Below are 24,311 nucleotides of genomic sequence, written 5' to 3'. Positions count from 1 at the left end.
AAAGAGTATCGTTTCTAATGCGTTTTACACTTTTTGGTAAGCTTCAATATGAAGCGAGAGCTCCGTTTATTGCGAGCGAAGTTAGTAACTGACGAGTTAACGCATCAACATGCATGCATTGAAAAGGGACGCGGAAACATTCACAAATTGGCAATCAAATAATCACACGATCGACGAGCGCGTCTTGTAGAGCCGCTACACCATCCCCCTCCAGCGGCGGGGATCCTCAGGAACCGTAGCGAGATGGAGGATGCCTGTTGCGTTTCGATCTTCTTGCATTTTGAAGATCGCGCGGTTGCTCGATCTCACTTGGTTGCCGCGGTGGTCTGCCCCGTCTTGCAGGTTGTGCTACTTCCACTGGTTCGTTTAGATCCATATACGCCGGCTTTAGACGATCGACGGACACCACTTCTGTTCTGCCGCCCATGGATAGCGTAAATGATTTCGTCGATTTCTTCAGAACCTTGTACGGTCCGTCGTAAGGTTTGGTCAACGGTGGTCGGTGTGCATCCTTTCGAATGAACACGTATGTGCATTCTTTCAAACTTCCGGGGACTGCGGTTTTTGACGTGCCGTGTCGTGACATAGGACGTGGAAGGAGATTGCGAATCTTTTCCTGTAACGTTGGCAAATCCCGATGTGCGCTTTCTCCTGAAAAAGAAACAAAATCGCCGGGAACCGTCAATGGAGCACCGTACACAAGTTCGGCCGAAGAGGCGTCCAAATCCTCTTTGGGTGTTGTGCGGATGCCTAAAAGAACCCATGGTAGCTCATCCAGCCAGTTTGGACCAGTGAGTCTTGCCATAAGGGAACTTTTCAAATGTCTATGGAAGCGTTCCACGAGGCCATTGGCTTGCGGGTGGAAACTAGTCGTTCTGTGTAGGATCACGCCTAGTAGCTGATTGAGTTGGGCCCATAAATGCGAAGTAAATTGCGGTCCTCGGTCGGAGGAAATGTGTGCTGGAATACCGAAGCGTGCCACCCAGTTGGCGATGAATGCCCTAGCGCACGTTAATGTCGTCGAGTCCTCCATTGGTATCGCCTCCGGCCAGCGAGTGAAACGATCTACTACTGTCAGCAGGTACGTTTTACCTTGTGACATTGGCAATGGTCCCACGATGTCAATGTTTACCGACTGAAAACGAGAAGTTGTGGGTGGATAATTCGCTAGCGGTGCCCGGATGTGTGTGTGTACTTTAGCGCGTTGACACGGAACACATTGTTTTGCCCATAATCCGACCTCTTTCTTCAACCCATGCCATACAAATTTCGATGCCACCAGTTTTCGTGTTGTTCTGATCGAAGGATGCGAGAGTCCATGTACAACTTCAAAGACTTTCCTTCGCCAAGAGCGAGGGACTACTGGACGTGGCGTACCTCTAGAAGTGTCGCAAAGTAAGGTAATGCCGGCCGTTCCAAGCGGAACGTTTTCGATGCGTAGATTTGATATTGCCGTACGATATGCTTGTACCTCCGGGTCAAGCTGGGCTTTCGCCATTGCCTCATAATCTAAGTCGAGTAACGGGTTCTGTACATTAGAAATTGCAATTCGCGAAAGAGCGTCAGCTACACGATTGTTTTTCCCATCAATGTGCTGAATATCTGTGGTATACTCAGAGATTGCCGACAGGTGACGTTGCTGACGCGCCGACCAAGGCTCTGATATCTTCGCAAATGCGAACGTCAGTGGCTTGTGGTCAGTAAAGGCTGTAAAGTTGCGGCCCTCAAGAAAATACCGGAAGTGTCGAATGGCAAGGTGCAGAGCCAACAATTCCCGATCAAAAGCACTGTACTTGAGCTCCGGTGGTCGAAGGTGTTTACTGAAGAACGCTAATGGCCTCCAGCGTTGGTCTATGAATTGCTCCAAAACTGCCCCAACTGCGTATTGCGAGGCATCGACCGTCAAAGCAGTCTTTGCATCTGGTAAAGGATGATGGAGAAGTGTGGAGCTGGCTAGAGCTTCTTTTGCTTTTGCCATTGCAGTGTCCATCTCAGTTGTCCAAAGTAGCGTTTTTGGATTTCCAGAAAGAGCACCATAGAGAGGCATCATGATTTTCGCTGCCTCGGGTATGAACCGATGATAAAAATTGATCATCCCCGTAAATTCCTGAAGGCCTTTCACTGTTGTGGGCCGGGGGAATTTCAAAATTGCGTCTACCTTTCCGGGTAGTGGTTTAGCACCGTGATTATCGACCCGGTGGCCAAGGAAATCTATGGCGGGTTTTCCGAACTGGCATTTATCGATGTTTATGACAAGTCCGTGCTTGGATAGCCTTCCAAAAAGTTCAAGAAGATGTCGTTTGTGTTGTGAGAGTGATTCGCTCGCTACCAAGATGTCGTCGAGGTAGACAAAGACAAAATCAAGTGACTGGCAAACCATGTCCATCATTCGCTGAAATGTCTGCGCTGCGTTTTTAAGCCCGAATGGCATGCGTAGGAATTCGAACAATCCGAATGGTGTGGTGATGGCCGTTTTCGGAATGTCATCCGGTGCCACGGGAACCTGATGGTAGCCTCGTACCAAGTCGATTTTAGAAAAGACATTTGATCCCGCGAGACGCGCGGTGAAGTCTTGAAGATGTGGGATGGGGTAACGGTCTGGTTGCGTGGCGGTATTAAGACGCCTGTAATCTCCACAAGGCCGCCAACCTCCGGAACCCTTGGGCACCATGTGCAAAGGCGAAGACCATTGGCTCGAAGAACGGCGGATGATTCCCAACTCCAGCATTTTATTGAACTCAGTTTGTGCGATGGCGAGTTTATCAGGTGCCAATCGTCTTGCACGAGAATGAATAGGCTGTCCGGTAGTTGAGATGAGATGCTCCACCTTGTGCTTGGGTTGTACATGCGTAAAATGCGGGGTAATAATCTCGGGAAATTCGGCTAAGATTTGCGCGTAGCAAGACCTTCCCGTGCTGACAGAATTAAGCCCAAGCGAAACGTGTTCACTAATACCGAGAGGAACGCTGGTTAGGGAATGCAAATGAATAAGGCGATGGTGTTTGACATCAACCAGCAAATCTTGCGCCCTAAGGAAATCTGCTCCCAGCAACGGCTGGGACACGTCAGCCAAGGTAAATTCCCAACCATATTTGCCTGACGGGAAAACCAAAGAAAGACGCTTGGTTCCGTAAGTACGTATGATGCTTCCGTTCGCGGCCGTAAGCAGCGGACCAGAGGTTTTGTGTCTCCGTTCGAGCCTGGTGGGTGGGAATACGCTCACTTCCGCCCCGGTATCGACAAAAAAAAGGAAGTTGGACCTCAGGTCTTGCAGGTAAAATAATTTATTGCCGGTTGCCCCGTTTACTGCGGACAACCGGCTTTGTCGTTTTCCTGCTGCCAAGCACAGGGAGGGCAACATTGTCGTGCCTTCTTGCCAAATCGTCGATGGTAGAAGCAGAAGGTTGAAACCGTTTCCATCGTATTAGGACTGGTCGGTTTGTTCTTACTCAATTTACTAATTCTGTAATCGCTGGATCTCGATAGCCACATTTGATCAGCCCGCTGAGCCAAATCTCGGGGGTTATCTAGATCTTCTTTTGCCAGCACTATCCGTATGTTTTCCGGCATTTGCTGTAAGAATAAGTATTTGAAAAGGAAGCAGGGGTGATGATCTCCTAGCAGTGCGAGCATTTCGTCCATCATCTCTGTCGGTTTTCTGTCGCCAAGAGGTGACATATTTAACAGACGTGCGGCCCGCTCTGATGGAGACATGGCGAAGGACTGTAATAACCTGCTTTTGATTGTGTTGTACTTCTCTGCCTGCGGAGGATTGTCCAATAGTTCTATCAGACGTTTTGCTGTGGTCTGATCTAAAGCTGAAACTACGTAATAGAATTTGGTTTCATCCGCAGTAACTCCTTTCAAGGCGAACTGTGCTTCCGCCTGTCGAAACCAAACTCGTGGTTCCTCCGCCCAAAAGGTTGGGAGCTTAACAGCTACCGCATTCTGATTGCCTGCTTGCTGATCCATGCTCGTAGTGCAGGAATACGTTCCTGCCTGTCGGGGTCACCAATGAAGCGAGAGCTCCGTTTATTGCGAGCGAAGTTAGTAACTGACGAGTTAACGCATCAACATGCATGCATTGAAAAGGGACGCGGAAACATTCACAAATTGGCAATCAAATAATCACACGATCGACGAGCGCGTCTTGTAGAGCCGCTACAAATAAGTCGTATTCAGTGTTGTGCGCTGCCGATTAGAGAGAAGCGTGTTGCCAATTAGCGAGATGCGTCTGTGCACATTGAACAATGTAACACGACGCGATCTCCTGCTGAGAGGATCGATAAATTAAGTCATTGATTACCGCGGCCTCGGCTATCGTCTCTGGCCTCATTTATCGCGTCTTCAACCAGCCTGCACAATCGCATCTGCATTGGCTTGGTGCTCACGATATTATCGCTGACCTACACAATCGCATCTGTAATAGGCCTACGAAAGATATCATCGCTGACCTAACCATCGCGTATCGGGCCTAGCATGCGTTGGCTCCTATCTCTCGATGGCTTGGTGACGATATGCCGTTAAGTGTATTCTGATTAGCGATTGTGATAGTGACATCGCGAAACTGAATGACATCGAATGTTCGCAAACTAGTGCGTGCGTGCAAGCGTAATTGACTCCCGCTGATAGTTAATTCGAAAGAAATCGAAACCCCCGCATTTTATTTCAAACACCCCCTTAATTTTCGGCTGGCTGCGTGCCTGATCTAGTGAATTTCTGACGGAGGAATGAGAGCGAGGTATCATGTCGGCATCAATTTCAGTATCAGCTACTCGTCCTTCTAGTACTCCAAACCTAAACAGAAGAATTGTCAAAAGGAATGTAAAGTCCCGCTGCCAACCTTTAGGTATAGACTCTCTATGAAGCGCTGCTTACTATTCACCCCACTTCTACGGAAGCTGAAAGAGCATTCAATGCATGTGGCCTCTTTGTTACAAGATTCCGGTCCCGGATACAGGATGCCACCATTGATGCGTTGTGCCTTACAAGGTGGGCGTTGCAGAAGTAGTGAACATTAAATTTGGGTGGTTTTTCTCGTACTGCGCGTGTACGTCCGTCTACTCTACAATAACACTGTGTAATGATTTTACGATCCGTTTTTCATGCAGACCTCGTGAAATCGATTGTCTCACTTAGCAGCTAACCGGTTAACCGTTTAGATAACTTCCAAATATCCGGATATATCCGTTATCCGGATAGTGAAAATTATTGATATCCGAACTAACCCTACTTCCGTCCACTGTCATAAACAGACGAAAAATATCTTTAACCAGGACTACATCGTTATGCAGTATTTTTTTGGTCGGTGATCATCATCATCATCAGAACACCCATTCTGTACCAGGTATATACCAATATATACTTGCTATAACTGTAGGCGATTTGGAGGGTTCCATCCACCCCAGATCGTATACGTCGACTATATTCGTTGCAAATCGTCCGTATAGGACAGGGGTTCTCAAAGCGTGGGCCACAAGAGAATTTGAGTGAGGTGGGCCACAGAGCTACTTGGAAAATTATAGAATTAGTAAAAGTTTGTTAATATATTTTAAATTCATATATTCAATATTCATATTATCGAATTTACGCTACATAAAGCTTTTAATCCGACTCTGTTGAGACCAGACATGGGGTAATCGCGATTAGTAATCGTAATGGATTACGACGATTACAGCATTCTGAAGTAATCGTAATCGCAATCGATTACATTCGGAAAAAATCCGAAGTAATCGTAATCGTAATCGACTACTTCCAATATCTAATCGATTTCTTTGTGAAAGAACGATTACTTTTTATTTGTACAAGGACTATGACATTAACTGAATATTCGTGAACAAGAATGAGACCACGTTAGCGATAGCACAAACGTCTGATTTTCAAACGTCACTACTCATTTTACGTAAGAAGTATTAGCTCCGCTCGTCATTGCGTAAGAAGTAGGCTATCTACACATTGTAAACAGACATGCGATGGAGACATTGTAGTATGATTGTAAGAACACCCCCGTGGTGTATATCTGGTTATCAATACACTACAGAAGCCCCCACCTCGCAGCAGGATATTGATCACCACTCTGCCTATAGCTTCAAATAGTAACTTATGTATTGATGTTTGGTTGAGCTTAGTTAAACGCAGTTTCATCGTTTCTGCTTGGCGAGCAGTAGGCCTACGTACGCACGTACCGCTGACAAAAATTCGGAATTTTGTACTCGTCAAATAAAACATTGCAATTTCCAAAACGAAGCATTACAAATAAACAGCTGCTGATATATATCATAACCGAGCCGTGCTTAGTAGGGTTGTTCAGATTTGGGCAATTTTTTGGAAACTTGTTTTGCGTAATTCCAAATGATAGTTTAGTGCATAAAAACACCTCTAAAACCGATTTTGGTCATTTTCATCGCGGTCTTCCCTACGCGCAAAGCAGTGGCGGCTCGTGACAATATCGGGTGGTGGGGCAAGGGCCGCAAGCGACTTGTTATCAATATGACGTCACAGTAGCGTTTTTCAACGTTCATGATGGCCACATGAATTTCCCGTAAACAATGATTTTTAACGTAGGTGCCGCGAGAGGTTTGCCGGTGGCGTGACTTGAAGTGCGGTAACAAATGTTTTATTCATTGTAATGTCAGTTGTTTCGTCAGACTGAATAGATAGAAATTCAGCGTCAACAATCTCGGTAAACAAATGCTGTAGATAGATGTGATATATCGAATCAAGCACATCATTTTGAATAGTCTTTGAGGTACCCTTAGCTACTGTCGCGGTGTCGAGATGTTCGCGCAAAATGCTATCAATGGAAGCCGTGTATTTAATTAGATCCAAAAATACCCCCCTATTGAGAGAGCATTCCTTCTCATCGTGGCCTCGAAGGGGCAATTCATGAACTCCTATAAATTTAATGGCATCAATCACCCGAGAGAGAACATGCCTATTCTTATCTACAAGCTCATTGTGCTTGCAGACTGATACGCGATAACTTTCATTGAGCTGCGACATTACATTTACTCTGCCAAACAATTTATATTTAACTGCACCAGCCATGTGCACTTGGGATTTTTGGTGCGTTTTCAGACGCTCTGACAAATGCTTCAGATCGCGATAACCAATTGTGTTCCAACAAGAGCCACTGCTTCCGGTACCGGCACTGTCGAATAAAAGACAGTAAAAGCAAAACAAGGCGTTTTTATCCTCGCCATAAGTAAGCCATTCATTTTTATCGAAATGCGCTGAAGAAAAGGCACGAGTGCGTTTTCCTCCGGCGTACGATTGGATCAATGGGCAATTTCTAGGCTGATACGGACCTAGTCGCTTTACCTCTAATTTTTGCTCTAAAGGCAGCTGGCTAAACGGCGTACGGAGCAAAGATTCAACACGATTCATGTTCGCACTTGACCTGACTAATTATCTGCAGAAATGGAAATGACTATAAATCGAGAGATTGCGTATGCCAACTGGAAAGGTCAACGAGTTCGGACACATACGCAATTGTTATCTCATAGATTGGACAAGGAAATGTCATATTGAATCCAAAACATCATTCTGAAGAACTACGGATAGCAGCCTCGGAAATTCGGTCCCGGTACAGCTTGGGAGATTCTGGCCTTGAGGCTGGAGACTGTCACACGACACATACGGCTTACGGTCTATAGTGTCTATATGTCTGCTGCAAAATCGCCTTCGGAAAATATATTACCGAATAAATACGTGGATGAAAGCCGAAAACTTGGTACACTGTTACATGAAATCATCGAGAAGTATAGAGAGAGACAGTTTTTATTGAGCAAAAAAAATACATTCAAAAACAAAATACATGTTGCAGCGATACGGTTCCTTAGGGACCATCTAGTCAGCTGCAGCGATGGAGTACAAAAATCGTCTTTTAATAGAGTCTCGCGTCAAGAATAAATTAAAAACAGGTAGAACAGTGGTAAGTTGGAACAACAACAGAGTAACAGGCAACAATAATTAAGAAGTAAACTAAAGAATGAAATGCAATGAAAACAACAAATAAATAGAAGATGGATAAATGTACAGAGTTGTCAGTTCAAATTCTAAAAAAGAAACAATTTGGCAACGTATGATTATCAAATCCAATAAACGGCAATTACAATGCAAATCTAACTAACTTCAATATGACAAGAGTAAATGAGATTTAAATTCGCGACAAAAGGCTGAAAAAGACATTTCCCTCAGGGCTAAAGGAATGTCATTCCATATTTTTGGTCCATGATATATGATTGATCTGCGGCACTTACTATTCGTCACACGAGATACAAATAATTTTTTTGAAGTCGAAGACCGAGTACGGTGTGTATGTACGACACTAGATGGCGTGAACATATCACTAAACAAACTTGGGAGATCACCTCGATCATACTTATACATCAATTTAGCAACCTCTAGAGTGCAAAGGTCCTTTACTTTCAAGATGTTCAGGGATTTATATTTGGGGGAGAGTCGTTCCCGTTCTTTCATACCACTGATGTATTTAATTGCCAAATTTTGAAGTACTTCGATTTTCGAATAGTACGTTATGCAGCTAAGTCCCCAGAAGACTATGCCATAACTGAGTTGACTATGAAAGAGTGAGAAATATAAATTTCTAAGCACAGGTCTTGGGAGACTGTGTCTTAGACGAGAAAAAATCCCTACAACCCTGGAAAGTTTAGTAGTAATTTTATCGATATGGGATTTCCATGATAAATTATCGTCAATGTGAATTCCAAGGTACTTCACACAGGAGATGGGGTTCACATTTGTATTATTCAGATTCAAAAATGGAGAGAAGAATGTAACAGGACTAGGCTTTTGGTTAATGATTAGAATTTGTGTTTTAGACGGATTTATGAGTAGCTTATTCGCATTCATCCAGGAACTTATTCGATGCATTTGGGTGTGAACTAATTCTTGCAAGATTGGAAGAGAGGAAGCCGAGACATACAAGCATGTGTCATCCGCAAAAAGTGTCGTGTGAAAAGGAGAGCATGCGATCAAGTCGTTCAAGTATATATTGAACAGTAACGGTCCAAGGACCGATCCTTGTGGGATGCCACAGGTAACTAACGATGAAGCAGACTTGACAGAAGATAGATCATCAACATATTGCATGCGGTTTGATAGATAAGATTTTATTAGATTGTGCTGAGAGCCTCTCACCCCATATCGAAATAGTTTATCGAGTAAAAGACTGTGGTTTACTGTGTCAAAAGCTTTTTGAAGGTCCAGAAAAATACTACAGCCAATTTCATTTTTAGATATTGTTGAATAATATTGAAGAAGAAGGTTGAGTACTGCTTGGTTAGTATTGCAGTTGGTACGAAAGCCAAATTGGTTAGGGTACAGTAGAGGTTCAAAGTACTTATTTAGACGTGTATGGATGAGCTTCTCAAACACTATAGCCATGCAAGATAAGATGGATATAGGCCTATAGTTAGACATATCACTTTTGTCCCCTTTTTTATAAACTGGAACCACCCTTGCAATTTTAAGTGAGTTAGGGAAAATTCCATTTTCTACACACTGATTGAAGAAGTGGCAAATGTATGGTGCAATAGCTGGTGTTATTACTTTGAGCAGCTCAACTGGTAACTTATCGTAACCCTCTGCCTTCCCACCCTTCATATTTCTAATTATATCATGAATTTCTGGTTCATTGGCAGGCACCATGAACATGCTGTTAGCATTGCTCTGGAATGGAGGCAAGATGCATCTGTTGTGCGAATTTTTACACTTCAAAGCAAGATTTGGACCAATTGATGTAAAATATTTGTTGAAAGTGCATGCTATTGATGCAGGATCAGATATCACCAGCCCATTTTCATCGATAATTTGGGATGGTTTGGTTGATTTATGTGAGCAAGGATTGATGAGATTCTTTATCCCACGCCACATCTGTTTTTGATTTGAGCTATGTTGATTGAAATATTTGTGAAAGTATGATTTTTTTGCCTTGAATTTGATCTGGTTTAATTTATTTGCATATGTTTTATACTTGATTCGGTCTAATTCAATACCATTTGTGATCCATATACGATGAAGTTTATTCCTTTTCTTAATGGAGCGCAGAATACCTGGAGTGATCCAGGGTTTGAGATGTAACTTGCGTTGTCTACGTGTAAGGCGCTGGATAGGAATGTGTTTATTGACTAGGTCAGTGATCTGAGATAGAAAGCTCTCAAACTGAGCATCAAGATTTTCTTTGGTGAGCGGCTGTAGATCATTACCAGGAAAATAGTCGAATGATTCAACTAATAATGAAGTCTTGGACTCCATTGTAGGTAGTCTTTTATAAACATAACTACTTTTAAATGGTGGAGATTTGGTAACAACATCGGCCAAAACTGGATAATGGTCTGTGAGATCATTCCGGATAACCAAAGGATGAATAGGGCACGCAGTTAAGTTGGTGTATATGTGATCAAGTAGTGTTGCAGAGTGATGAGTTACTCGAGTCGGTAGAGTGATAAGAGGAGCCGTACCGTGAGAGTTCAAAATATTCAAATGGTCAAGAGTTCCCGTTGTAGTAGATAGTAAGTTGATATTCAAGTCTCCGAGGATGAAAAAAGTTTTCATTTGAGAATTTAGTAATGACAATGTGCGGCTCAGTTCCGCAGAGAAATCTGAGAAGGAGTGACTTGGATGTCTATAGATAACACCAACTATGAAAGAGGGCGAATTGCCGATAGGATGAGCTATTTTGGCCCATATTTGCTCTACACCATGAACATCTAGGTCAGTGGTTCTCAACCTTTTTGTCTTCGCGGACCCCTTTCGTACCGTGGCGGACCCCGCGGACCCCCTCAAGTTTTATTTCAAATTTAGCTTTATTATCGTGCAACCGTCATCTGTCTTGTGCCAATATCAATTCAAGGCTATTGATAAACAGCAACGAAATGAACGTTCTTGAAAACAATATCATACTATATGTAGAAATACGGATAGCGACTTTGATTATTTCGAAGGGCCTTATGCAGCTGTATTTCTCATTTCTTGAAATATCTGGCCGTGTCTTGAAAATTCACGTCCTCGATTTGATATGAACGATTGCCGAAAATCTATTTCTACAAAGGTAGCTGGCGGCGAATGTAATATTAACGCCTGACGCTTCCGACGACACCTTTGAGCATAAATATGGCACCAAAATTGAGAAACGTATTTTTCAATGAAGTTATCACTTCCAGACTAGTCATTTCTATATAGCAGCTCATCTTCAAGATACTCTGAAATAGTGGTTATGTATATCACAGCATAAAATCGATTCCGTGATGAAGTTTTAATCCCTTTGTTGAGAAAGACTAGAAAAAACTATTTTTAACGAGCCTCAACAAAACATCCTTAAACAGCAATATGTTTGTATCAGTAGGCTATTGGCAACCTGGAAAATAAAATGAGTTTACACCAGGAGTGTGAAACATACCGCCCGCCAGACGATTTTATCCTGCCCGCGAAGCCATTCCGAGAAGATCGAAAAATGTTGGTATTATCCAGCACATTTGTCACAAATGTTGATTTGTTTGGAAGAAAATACGTCCGGTAAATATTCCCGCAAAACTGCAAATGCCAAGTCTGTTCGTAGGCCACATTATAATCACCAGACTACGGTGTTTCAGTTTCACAGTTGTTACCACTATAGGAACAAATCGGTGACATTGACACCCTATTTTGAAAAGGCAAAAAATTGCACACTGAGTTGCGTTTTATGGAATAATGTGCCAAAAAGTAGTTATTCACACAAGCGAAAACGAAAATGCCGGACTGTTATATGAAGTTTACAGAGATAATATATCATTTACACAAAAACTTTAATTCAAATATCAGTGCATGGTCGTGCTGCTGTATCATTTCTGACTCAAAAAGTACCCTGAATATAGAGAAATCTGAATCGTGATTTAGTAAGAACACAACAAATTCAAAAATCCGCGTTTACAGTTTAATCTCTTGTTTTCCTCACAACGCATAAACACGGCGGACGCCAGATTACGACTTAAGCAAAGAAATAAGTGAACTTGTATCGTCGTTACCACCAATGTTTTAGCAGCGGTTCATAAGTGCATTCAACCAGCCAATCATCATCGTCAATTCCATTGTTCGCGAATAAAGGTGTTGCTACTTGTTCGAATGAAGCCCCTATGATCCGTGATACAATTGTAGATACCATTGTCTATGTATGCTTGGTAATAAGGTGTTCAAGTGAAAAGTAAAGCGTGCGGCACGCGAGCGTTTGGAATGTTTGAATCCGAACCGCGACGTAATTTGAGTTTGACCCCCCTGGTCTACACAGTAGGATATTTAATCCCATACTGCCATTCTGTATGTGCTTACTGAAGCATTAGCAGTTTGAAGCGAAACTGCTTCGTGATTTCTCTAATTTAAAAAAGTTACAAATTCGTTCCCAATCATTTTGCAAATTAAGAGGTCTCGCGGACCCCCTGAAAATGCTTCGCGGACCCCTAGGGGTCCGCGGACCCCCGGTTGAGAACCACTGATCTAGGTCATAAGTATCTGTCAGGGAAACTGGATAAGTCGATTTTATGTAGAGGCCGACACCACCAGCATTTGTGGGGGATGGTGAATGATAGAAATCGAAACCACCAAGATTAAGATCAGGAGCATCTGTATTGGGTAACTTAGTTTCGGATATTCCTATAATAGATGGTGCATTATGCAGGCTATAAATCATGTCGCTAAGGTCATCAATATGACTAGCTAGAGATCTAAGATTGAGGTGCATTAGAGTAACTTTTTCACGGTGCCCTATGTCATCCAGTTTATGTGCAATGTCATCAATGTCGGAGGAGTAACACTCATATACATTGCTGAAGTTAAATTTGGAAATGTCTAACATTTGATTATCATGAGGAGTAGCAATTACCGTATCATGTCGTGATGATGTAGAGGACATCTTTGAGAGTTATTTCTTGATATAATGGACATCTGTACTGAAGTCACTTGATCTTCTGTAAGTCACTTTCATTGCATATTTGAAGAATCGATGCATCATCATTCTTTCTCACCAGAACTCTGCCAAACTTTGTCCAGAGGTATGAGTAGCCATGATCCCTTTTCAATTTCCTGGCATCGAAGAAGAGTTTGCGGTTCTTTTCAGTCAGGTTTTCAATAATGAAGACTTTGTCCATGTCAGGAATCCTTGGTGTGTCGGTCGAATTTTTTAGGTTATGGCGGCTTGAATAAACATTGTTTCGGATTTTTCTGGAGGAAAACTTGACTATTATTGGTGGAGGCTTGGATGAAGTCTCATCAGCATGAAATTTTCGGTGTGAGTACGAAATGTCGGTTTCACTCAAGGTAATATTCAATTTGGATACAACTTCATTAATCAAGGAGTTAGTATCCTCTTTTTGAGTTGCTGCAATCCCATGAAATTCCAGGATATCCATTCTGCATTGACGATCCATTTCTTCCATTTTATTGGCTAGTTTTTCAATTACTGCAGATTGACTTTGTATCATTTCTTCATGCTCTTTGATGAGCTTTTTGTTATCTTTCAATGTTATTGAGTTGGTTTCAATTCGCTTTTCGAATTCATCAAATTTATCGGTAATAAAGTTCTGACTTCTTTTTATTTCGTCCAGCTCTAATTTTAGGTCTTTGATGGATGAATTGACTTCCAAAAGAGATTTTTGTAGATCAGGATTGGATAAATTGAAGTTTCCTTCTTTGCAAACTTCTTCAAGACAGTTCTTGATAATAGTTGGAAGTTCCGTACGAATTTGCTGCAGTACGCTCTGGTGTAGGGTACCGGTAGTCACACCAGAATTGTTGGCAGACTTTTGTTTGCTTCCATGTCCAGCAGAAGACCCAGTGGGCTTGTCACAGGACTTCGTCATAGTATTTAACGTAAGACTAGTAGTGTTTTAGTTAATTCTTAATACAACCAAATACTCCAATACTCCAAATACTCCAATAGCCTCATGACCGTTTTCGGTATGGTACACTGTCAAAATTAATACGAACAGATCAACGCCGAATTTTGCGTAATATTTACTGAGGAATCGGCTGATCAAGCGATCAGCTGTTAGCCGCCATCGAAAACGAAACAGCTATCGCGCTTGACAGGGGTTGTAATTGTGAGCAAATGGCCCGAAGGCCACCATTCCACGGTGAAATTGACATTGGAGAATATAAAATAAAACTAAGTATTTGAATGCAAACCGAGGATGTTAGTAAACTGTTTCATGATATCATCATCTCATCACCTATCTCAGTATGGAACACAGATACACCGGCTTTTGCGTGAAATCCGCAATGCGTTAGGTAGGCTAAGTGTCAGATCAGCGCACATCTCTACCATACTCGAACTTAATAACGAAATTGCTGCCCTAATCATTGAGTGTCAACCTTGAGACTTGGCACAGCGTTCGATACTAAAATCAAGACATACCATGTAAAAGTTCATGACGGATCTAGCTAAGGAGCATCGTTAAAATCAATGGAGACCAATACCGGCTTTGCGTGAAATATGTTTGCGATACATGACCGATCAGCACACACTCGACTTTGGAAACGGAATTACTACCCTAAACTTTGAGTAGAAACCCTGAAACTTAGGACAGTGTTAAATACCACCATCACGACATGACATACCAAGTTTCAAGAATTATCATGGTGTGAAACACCATCAAAATCGACCTGTACCAGCAACGGTCGACTCAACGCATATCACGGTATCCGAGTTCAGATATAGATACGATTGTTACATCACACCTTAGGGGCGAGCAAGCATATTTGCCCCGGTTGCTCGGCCATTTTACGAATAGGAGAGAGTAAAGCAACGTTTCTTAATTGTGCGCAGCTTTGAGAGAATAGATAGTGAAAGCTTGTTATGAGCGCTACCGGGGCAAGCCCCGGCTAGGCATTCACAAAGCGAAAACAAAGAAGAGAATTCGATTTTCGCGGAGACTTCGCTATGTATGGGCATTTGCAAGCGAAAGCACAAGAAGAACGCGGGTTTCGCTGTGATCTCGATATATATTGAGCGCTGTGCGTCTATAAATGGTTAAATTGTTATTGAACAGAATTTTAGGTGGGGCAATGCCCCAGTTGCCCTATAGGACGAGCCGCCACTGGCGCAAAGCCCCCAAAGACCCACGGGTCAATTCTCCTTACTAGCGACGATTCACCATTGCTGGTTTGTAGCTTTTGTGAAGTTTGCGGTAGAAAACGGCCGAGTAGAGCTGGGAAATATCAGGTTGAATTATCTTTTTGACAATTGAACATACCTACATTCCTGTACATGCCAAATGTGTTTCACCTTCCCGTATTTGGTATAGGTAGCCGGGTGGTAGGCCTATGTATGAAATGAACGAATACAGGCATTTCCAGCCGGTTTCAACTCTGTAAATGTTAATCAAAGACATATTGTATATGAATGTAATTTCACCTTTATAGTAGCTTCAATTCACCTAATCCGCATCAGGTTTGCAGTATCCAATACGTCTGAAAGAAAGTTGACACTCCCCCTCCCCCACCACCTCCGAACACAAAAACTCAGACCTGTCCTGTCCAAGACGTTGTCACAGTTGCGAATACGGCCAGAATGCAAATGTCAAAAGCTCACGACACTAGGCTTCTTCTCAAATGATCATGACAGGTAAGTCTAAATGGGGGTCCTGATCCTCAACTACCAATGCATTCTGTCTGAAAACGTCCCCGGTGTTCTTACGGAAACAGAAACAATCTCAATATATATTAGTCATTGTCGTCACCCACTATGGTATGTGCTTACAACTGAGTTAACATAAGAAATCTGGCACAGACTATGTTTCTGAAACTTGATGAATTTATATTAAGGAAATTTGCATTATCAAACTTGAAAAGCAGAATAAGGCAAAACACAAATCCGGACATAGTGGCCGACCATTTACGTGACTTGAGACAATTGTGAAAGATGAAAAGACAGGTATTATCATTGAAGAACATGTTGAGAATTAGGTAAGCATAAAAACAAAAAGTGGATAACAACAGGCTCTAGTCTCAGGCAGGCTCATAGGATTTCAGTGTGGATTTATTGAAGTTGTGATACTTCTGACGGTGTAGCTCAACAACTTGCAGCATACTTTTCTTTTGGCGCTCATCATCTGTGATGATCGAAGCAAAGTCGGTATTGAGTTTAACTCCTCGTTCAGCAGCGTCATTAACGACTTTGACATTACTTACAAAATGGCTCATATCATTGTATGTTTCATACTTAGGCCATTGTTCCACAGGCTGATTCAACCATTATCCAGAACACTCAAATTCGTTGAACAAATGCCATGACTGAGGGCCCACTAAATCAGCCAAAGTGGTGTTATCCTTTATAGTCCCTTCTGATGAGAGAATGCGTGGCCCGTGTCGATAAGATTGCGGTTTTTCAACTTTCAGTAGGCGGCTTGCAATGCTTTTTCTGGTATCGCAACTTTCTTTTTCTGAGAACAAGGCATAAACCAAAGTTTCTTCCACAATGTACCATGGATGCTTCTTCAACCTATCGAGAGCAGATTCAGCAACATCTTTATCGGTAGTTGTTTTTTTGAAATTGTTGAATAATGTATTTTCAGGACCTGTGGTTTCAGGTCCAAAAATGATTGTCCAGACACTCTTTACCACTAACTCCAATACATGATGGCGACAAGCATGATACAACATTTATTTACCTAGGCGGTCTTCCAGTAACTTTGCAGCTCCTTTTTTCCATCCACTATTCCTTGATGTCGTGTCAAATACCAACGTGGCAATGGAATTCTGCAAACTCCAAGTCGTTATCAAATCAAATGCAGTTTTAGCTTGGACCTCTCCTGTGGCATTTTCAATCTTTTGAATTCCAAGTAATTTTCCATTGGTATGCAAAGGATGAGAAGAAAAAATAACAGCAATGCTTCATACTTTGTTCCATACCTGTCAACTTTCTATCCCAGTGTATAGCAGCATGATTCGGTAGGTCTTGTTGAAATGACTCGTATATTTCATGCGAAATCTCAAGACGATTAGCTTCTCTACGTCTCTTTATAGTTGACCTGGATAGCACAAAGTCATTTAAGTCCCCACCGCATGCCTGTATGAAGGCACTAATCAACATAGTTGCTTCATTATCGGTCAATCCTGAGTTTTGGTCGTTTTAGGGCATTCCTCTTTCAGATAGCCTACAGCAAATACTGTAGAACTTGGCGTAGAGTGGGTAACTTGGAGTGAATAATACACTCAGATGAATATCCGACCAAATAATGACCAGACTTCGATCTTGTTCTTGGTGGGTCCGACACAACCTTTCTCCGCTTTGTTTCAGACATTCTTCTTCAACCAAATTCTAGCCTACCAGCAAATTGGATAACTCAGTATTTTACAGTAACACTAAAATTGAGGCAAAGATTACTGACATAACATATTACATGCCTTCCAGTAACATTTACCAGCTTAACACCAGCTGGAAATGTCTGTGAATCTGTTCTCGAGCTCGACTCACAATCACAACACGATGGTGCTTCTTCGGTGTACGATTCATAACAATCGTGCTACCAATACATGTTTCCCATGAACACGATATACCGGTTCTGCATGGTATAACGAAGATTCATCTGGCATTTATAGGACTGCATTTCAGCACAGTTCTTAATACAGATATATTTCCCATCCTTACATAGCCGTCTTGAACTGATAACTTCACAAAAGCTCGAAACCAGTGACACGGTCAACACTACAGATAAAGATATGACGTAAACACTCTGGTGGATCGTCAGAAGTAAGGAGAATTGACCCGTGGGTCTTTGGGGGCTTTGCGCGCAGGGAAGACCGCGATGAAAATGACCAAAATCGGTTTTAGAGGTGTTTTTATGCACTACACTATCATTTGGAATTACGCAAAACAAGTTTCCAAAAAATTGCCCAAATCTGAACAACCCTAGTGCTTAGCCGTTGCTCGTATCAGCAGCTCGCAGTATCTGTCTTAAAGGGGCACTGCACTCTAAAAATGATGTGGTCTCAGATTGAAGGGCAAAACGAAAGAAAAATTTTGGCAGCGGCCGTTTTCTTCAGAACGCCACCGTAATGGAGCTGTAATGAATTGAAATTTCCATAGTTGCAGCACGCTCCAGCAGTCACGCAGAGATCGAACTTTATATAGTTGTCAGCCGATGTTATGAAGGAAAAATGTCGTACACGCCAAGGTGGTTTAGATACCGTGTTCAACGGAAGATGTCCAGTCAGGAGATTTATGTCAAAATCGGGCCTAGTGTATTCTATTTTCTTCATTAAACCCTGTCATCGCAATCCTTGTATTGTCTTCCAATATATCCTTTAATATTATACTCCTATGAAGCAAAACAAATGTAATCGTGAGTAATCGTGATTACTTTTCCAATGTAATCGTAATCGTAATCGACTACGGTACTTCTTTATTTTGCTGTAATCGTAATCGCGTGATTCTGAAGTAATCGTAATCGCAATCGATTACATTCATGAAGTAATCACCCCATGTCTGGTTGAGACTTAGTGGCACGTATAGAGTCACCATGTACAAGTCGAAAAGGGGAGGGGAAACGGCGGATGCGGAGATTGGATCAGCATTGCGTTTCGCGACGTGAGTGGAACAGCAGAAGTACAGATTGTAGACAAGAGTTATACGATCTTGCAGGGTCGTAACTGTCGCACCCCTAACACCCAATTGGGGGACCTCGAAGTTGCCAAACATTATTTTATTTCATTGTATGTTTGTTGGAGATTTATTTAACTTGAAAATATTCGTCGCGCGATTTCTTGTTGCAACAGGTCTAAATTTAAATATGAATAGTAAGAGAAAAATGCGCATATTTCATAGAAATAGCCATATCAGCGGCGGCGATTGCCACATATAGAACATGACTATGGCTCTAACATATGAGGTGGTCCACAGGACATTTTCAAACCGGAAATTGGCCACAGCCAAAAATCGTTGAGAACTCCTAGTATAGTGTGGTGACCTTTCGAGGAAAGCGTAGCTAGACGAAGACGAAACTGCTTGACAGCTTTCTAGGTTTTTATTAACTGAAATTCAGCTACAATCAACTTCACGGAACTAGGACATGCACTCGACAACACAGATATAAGCAACTGAGGTACGAGAGGAATGAACAGAGCAAAGTAAACTAATTACAGTAATCAGCACTTATACAATCACAACAATCACCACATTCACCCCCACCAAGAAAAATAGAGACTAGCTTTTACGAGGTCCCTTGCCCGTAACGTTCGGGAGCGCGCCTTATGCGCGTGGATCGGCGCAGTGGAGGTTCCTCGACATCTGCGCTGCTACTGGGCTCCACTACTTCGTCGCGACGCGAAGAAAATGTTTTACAAGCAACGCCATCTTTTTCGCTGCTGGACGAGGTGGTAAGTTCATCTTATGACGGCTCCGTTGTATCGCAGACAGAGGAAAACTCTTTTTCCTTTCTTTCAAGCGCCTCAGAAGACTTTGTAGAAACAGGGTAGGGTGCGAGATCTTTAACGGAAACCGTTGATTCTACGCCGTTTCTGTAACGTATTAAGGCGTATTTAGGGTTGGCATCCAATAGTTCTACCTCATTAACGAGGGGGTCGCCTTTGTTCCGCACAAAATTTCGTAGAAGTACGGTGCCGCCACGAAGAAGCCAGTCGGGGATGGAGTCGCCCAACTTGGATCTCCTTTCAAACTTGAAGAACCTGTCATGAGGAGAACAATTAGTTGCCGTGCATAAGAGCGACCGGATGGAATGCAGAGCATCCGGCAAAACCGATTCCCAATGTCTCTCCGGCAATCTCCGACTTTCCAAAAGCAACTTGACGGATTTCCACAAAGTCTGATTAAGCCTCTCGCATTGCGAATTGCCCGTGGGGTGATAAGGAGTCGACTTGCTGGTGGCAATACGCTTGCGTGTCAAGAAATCGGTGATTTCCTTAGATAGAAATGAGGCACCCCTGTCACTGTGTACATATTCCGGTACACCGACAAGCGAAAACAAGGATGAGAGACAATTGACGACCGTTGACGACGTCATGTCGCGACAAGGATAAGCAAATGGGAAGCGACTGTACTCGTCAATAATAACAAGTACAAACTTTCTGGGTCCATCAACGGGACCTTTGAAATCGATGCTAATACGTTCCCATGGTCGAGTAGCTTTTATCAACTTGTTCGTTTCATTAGACATGAAGAACCGAGGTTTCAATTTAGCACATATTTGACAATTAGCACAAGTTCTTTTAACGTCCTCCATAGAAAAAGGTGGATTCTTGGATCGGACAAAGTGATCAAGTCGTCGAATCCCAGGGTGACTCAGCGCTTCATGGATCTCTTGAAGGCTCATGTGTGGCTGGCCTGGGGACGAACAACAAACCCGAGACAGAGTATCAGGTCCGATATTCTCGGATCCAGGGCGGTGAATTATTTGATACTTTAGCGGACTTAACTCGAGTTTCCACAGAGTGAGCTTGGCATTTTTAATCTTACTCGGATGGTCTTTTCTAAATATGAAAGATAATGCCTTTTGGTCCGTTATCAATTTAAATTCATTTCGGTTCAAGAGATAATCCCATTTTCGAAGAGACTCGACAATGGCCAAAGCTTCCTTTTCTACAGCGGGGTATTTCATTTCGCATTTTGATAGCGTTCGAGACATGAACGCAACAGGCCTGCCCTTTTGGCTTAAAATAGAGGCGATCGCAACTTCGGAAGCATCGCATTCAACTTGAAACGGTTCGTCATCATAGATGCAGCTCAAACAGGCGCGAAGTAGATTCTGTTTTAACGTTTCAAACGCGTTTCTCTGTTTTTCAAGCAAGGGGAACGCGACATTTTCACATAGGGGCTTCACTTTGTCGGAAAAAGACGGAATCCATTTTGAATAGTACGAAAACATGCCCAAACAGCGCTTCAGACTACGAGTATCGCTTGGAGCCGGCATTTGCGTTAAGGGTCGCAAATGATCCGGATCGGGTCGAATATCATTGTGGGATATCAGATGGCCGAGCAGTGAGAGCTTCGAAACCCCAAACGCACATTTATTTTTATTTAGAGTCAGACCTGTTGAATCAGCGGCTGACATGAACGAAGAGAGCCTCTCATTGTGCTCCTTCTGATTCCTTCCGTATATGGTTACATTATCCAAGTAAGCTATTGTGCCTTTCAAGTGGTTGTCCGCTATAAATTTATCAATGAACCGTTGAAACGCAGCGACCCCATTGGTGATGCCGAAGGGTAGGCGACGAAATTGATACAGACAACCATCAGCTTCAAAAGCTGTGAAGGGTCGGTCGGCCGCAGAGAGAGACACCTGGTGATAGGCAGACTTGAGATCGATCGTGCTATAAACAACACCTTTAGCAACTTCATTGACAATGTCATCAATTTTTGGTAGCGGATAAGCATCCAAAGGGGTGTATCGATTTATCGTCCGCGAGTAATCAATCACTAACCTTTTCTTATGTCGAGGGTCCTTGGTTACCAAAACTTGAGCTCGCCAGGGAGATACCGACTTCTCTATAACGCCTTCATCCAGGAGCTTTGACACCTCGCTCCGTACAAAAGATCGATCCTCTGAGCTGTACTTTCTCGACTTCACAGCTACAGGCTTTACAGCTGGGTCGACAAACTTGAATATTTCAGGCGGATCACTCACTCTAGCGGCAGCTACGGCACAATGCTTGCGTCCAATTACGAGATCTCCCTTAGGCCCACCGAATTCAAATATAACTCTCTTATGCTGTTTGAGGAATTCCAAACCGATAATTACGTCGGCGCACAGTTCATCAACGACGCAAAATTGAGTTGCGCCGTAATCTTTATCTTCAATACGAAGTGTCGCGTATGCGTGACCAATAACTCGAGCAGAAGATGACTTTGATGCCAGGGTAATAGTGTAATCCCGAGGAGTAAGAGCGAGATTGAGAATTTTGGCGAATGATGAGCTAATGTAGCATTCGTATGCCCCCGAATCTACAAGTACTTTGACCAATCTCTCAGCAACAAAAACTTCCAACGTCGAACGCCTTAAAGAACCGGGTACACCGGCTAGCGAAGCCAAATTGAATTTGCAGACTTTGGCAAAGTGACCCCGTCGGCCACATCTCGAACATTCGCTGTTTCGGGCTGGACAAAACTTGCGAAGCATCGTATGGAAACCGCCGCAAAATAAGCACTTCTTTTTTTCGGGAGACTTCTGTAATGCAGCCAATTCAGGGCTGCAGGACAACACAGGCGATTGATCAGGTGTATGTGAAGTCTTCTGCATTTCCTGATTTCCCGGAACCATGTTAGCGGTAGGAGGCGATATTTCATAGGTCGAGGAAAACGCTTGCGCCCGTTCAAGAGAGTCTGCTATCTGCATGGCTTTTTCGAGTGTTAACTCATCATGTTCGAGAAGACGCAATCTAATGCCAGAGGACCGCAAGCCAGTAATTAGGGCATCTCGCACGGCCTCCATTTTATGCACTTCTGCATTAACAGCTTCAAAATTGCAATCACGAGAAAGAGCGATCAACTTTTGTGAGAAATCAGCGACGGTCTCACCAGAGTCTTGCTTAGCAGTTGCGAGTAAATGTCGAGCATATATGATGTTCTTTTTCTTCCGATATAACTTGGTTAGGTGTGCCATGGCAGATTCGAACGTGCCATGATCTTCGATCAAAGCGTACACGCTTGGCGATACATAACCAATCAAAATAGCCAACTTATCGAGAACTGCCCCGGGACGGCCACTGCTAGAGTCTTGTCCAGTGTCCGTGCTGCTGGTCGATGGCAAAGAAGACTCTGCAGCCGATATGAAGCTCGACAACATTTTGTCCCGGTGGTTGAATACTTTCGAAGAGTCTTGAGAGCTCGGTAATAAATCTAGAACCGGCACGCGGATATACTTCTCTTGAGAGAAAGTCATTCCAGAGTCGATTGTGTCAATAGCAGTTAATAAAATTGTGGTGACCTTTCGAGGAAAGCGTAGCTAGACGAAGACGAAACTGCTTGACAGCTTTCTAGGTTTTTATTAACTGAAATTCAGCTACAATCAACTTCACGGAACTAGGACATGCACTCGACAACACAGATATAAGCAACTGAGGTACGAAAGGAATGAACAGAGCAAAGTAAACTAATTACAGTAATCAGCACTTATACAATCACAACAATCACCACATATAGGATCATACTACATGTTTTTTCAAGAGTATTTACTAGGGATTGTGTGGACCTCTGAAGGGTTCAGGTTCGTGTGACGTCATATTGCTAATTCCAACCCTAAATTTCAGTGAAGTTATAGCCTATATTATTGTACACGATACCTAGCGGCAACTCTATGGCCACATAATGTCACAATTCCGAAGAAGATATTGACGTTTTAAACGTCGCCAAATGTATCAACTAGGACAATGAAATGACAGGACAATCCCATAAAATCAATATCTTCCGTCGGTTTGCCAACATTTTCGACGAGGACTTGCAAGGGAATACAAGTTTACTCCAACTGTCTAGGCCCGACCGGACAATGTATTCGACTTCTGAGTATTGCGACGTTGATATTGAGCAGGGTGTAAAACGGGTTTCTATACTTGCTACCTGTTATGTTCTTGATCTTGTTTGAACAATAACTCAATGCGACGAGGTTGCAATACAGAATCAGTATATTATCAGCAGAATAACTTTAATGCAGGCGACACGACCCAGAGTGCAGTTAAATGAAAAGACCACGAGACAACAGAACACAGGGTATAAATACAACGCAAGGCACACGAGGAAATAATGATTGGCGCTAATTACTAGTCCTATACAAAATAGAGTGAAACGATACCAACGTAAATACACGAACATAACAGTCCTCCCCTGTAAGTTAAAGGGTACAGGGAGATTCACGTCGGCCGATAGGGTACAGGGAGATTCACGTCGGCCGATAGAAATCTGTTTGTTTTGTATTTCTAACGGGGTAACGTCTACCCGACGTACGAGCAGGACTAGCTGCAGGACGTTCTGCCCTATTACTGACCAATGGTTGCTCAGTAGGGCTGTTCAAAAATAGCTTTTTTTCCGGATTCCAGCCATTCAGTGCTTAAATTGTCAGGTTGCCACAACAAAGGCTGCACACCAAATTTGGTTCAATTCTAACAAGTATAGGGCTCCGCGGATCCAATTAAAATTTTTAATTTATACAGGAAAATTGAAAAAAAAAATTTTTCAAATTTTTCTGTCAACCCCATGAAATTGTTGAGCTGTCTTCAGAGACGATGCAAAAAAAATTTGACTCAATTCGGACTAGTAGAAGTGGAGTTATTGGAGTTTTTCGTTGATAATTCTCCAATTATCCTTGATTGGG

General features: G+C 42.8%; 3 protein-coding genes and 1 long non-coding RNA gene across 4 annotated transcripts in view; 1 reads left to right on the top strand and 3 right to left on the bottom strand.

Moving 5' to 3' along the window:
- Window positions 1–13,915, bottom strand: part of LOC145442700 (double-headed protease inhibitor, submandibular gland-like) — a 78,747-nt gene extending 64,832 nt beyond the window's left edge. Inside the window, exon 1 of the mRNA XM_080320685.1 lies at window positions 13,893–13,915. The gene's annotated coding sequence lies outside the window, so the exon portion shown is untranslated. The remainder of the gene's footprint in view (window positions 1–13,892) is intronic.
- On the top strand, window positions 7,772–12,630 carry LOC145442703 (uncharacterized). Its single transcript, XR_013916131.1, has 3 exons — window positions 7,772–9,061; window positions 9,666–10,737; window positions 12,497–12,630. It is a non-coding gene; the product is annotated as an uncharacterized LOC145442703 (long non-coding RNA).
- Window positions 12,875–13,853, bottom strand: LOC145442698 (uncharacterized). The gene is made up of 2 exons (XM_080320682.1): window positions 13,020–13,853; window positions 12,875–12,962 (listed from the first exon to the last, which is right to left on the bottom strand). The coding sequence occupies exons 1-2, from the start codon at window positions 13,851–13,853 to the stop codon at window positions 12,951–12,953; spliced, it is 846 nt and encodes a 281-aa protein (XP_080176808.1). The 3' UTR covers window positions 12,875–12,950.
- A 7,239-nt stretch (window positions 13,916–21,154) lies between the features above and the next one.
- Window positions 21,155–22,886, bottom strand: LOC145443462 (uncharacterized). Its single transcript, XM_080321431.1, has 2 exons — window positions 21,430–22,886; window positions 21,155–21,287 (listed from the first exon to the last, which is right to left on the bottom strand). Exons 1-2 carry the CDS (start codon window positions 22,884–22,886, stop codon window positions 21,155–21,157), a joined length of 1,590 nt encoding a protein of 529 aa, XP_080177557.1.
- Window positions 22,887–24,311: the final 1,425 nt, after the last annotated feature.

This window comes from Botryllus schlosseri, chromosome 7, assembly GCF_051294905.1.
Source record: "Botryllus schlosseri isolate E-star chromosome 7, Bs_hap1, whole genome shotgun sequence".
Lineage (NCBI taxonomy): Eukaryota > Metazoa > Chordata > Ascidiacea > Stolidobranchia > Styelidae > Botryllus > Botryllus schlosseri.
Note: the sequence above shows the minus strand (reverse complement) of the source record. Positions and strands in the feature narration are given on the sequence as shown.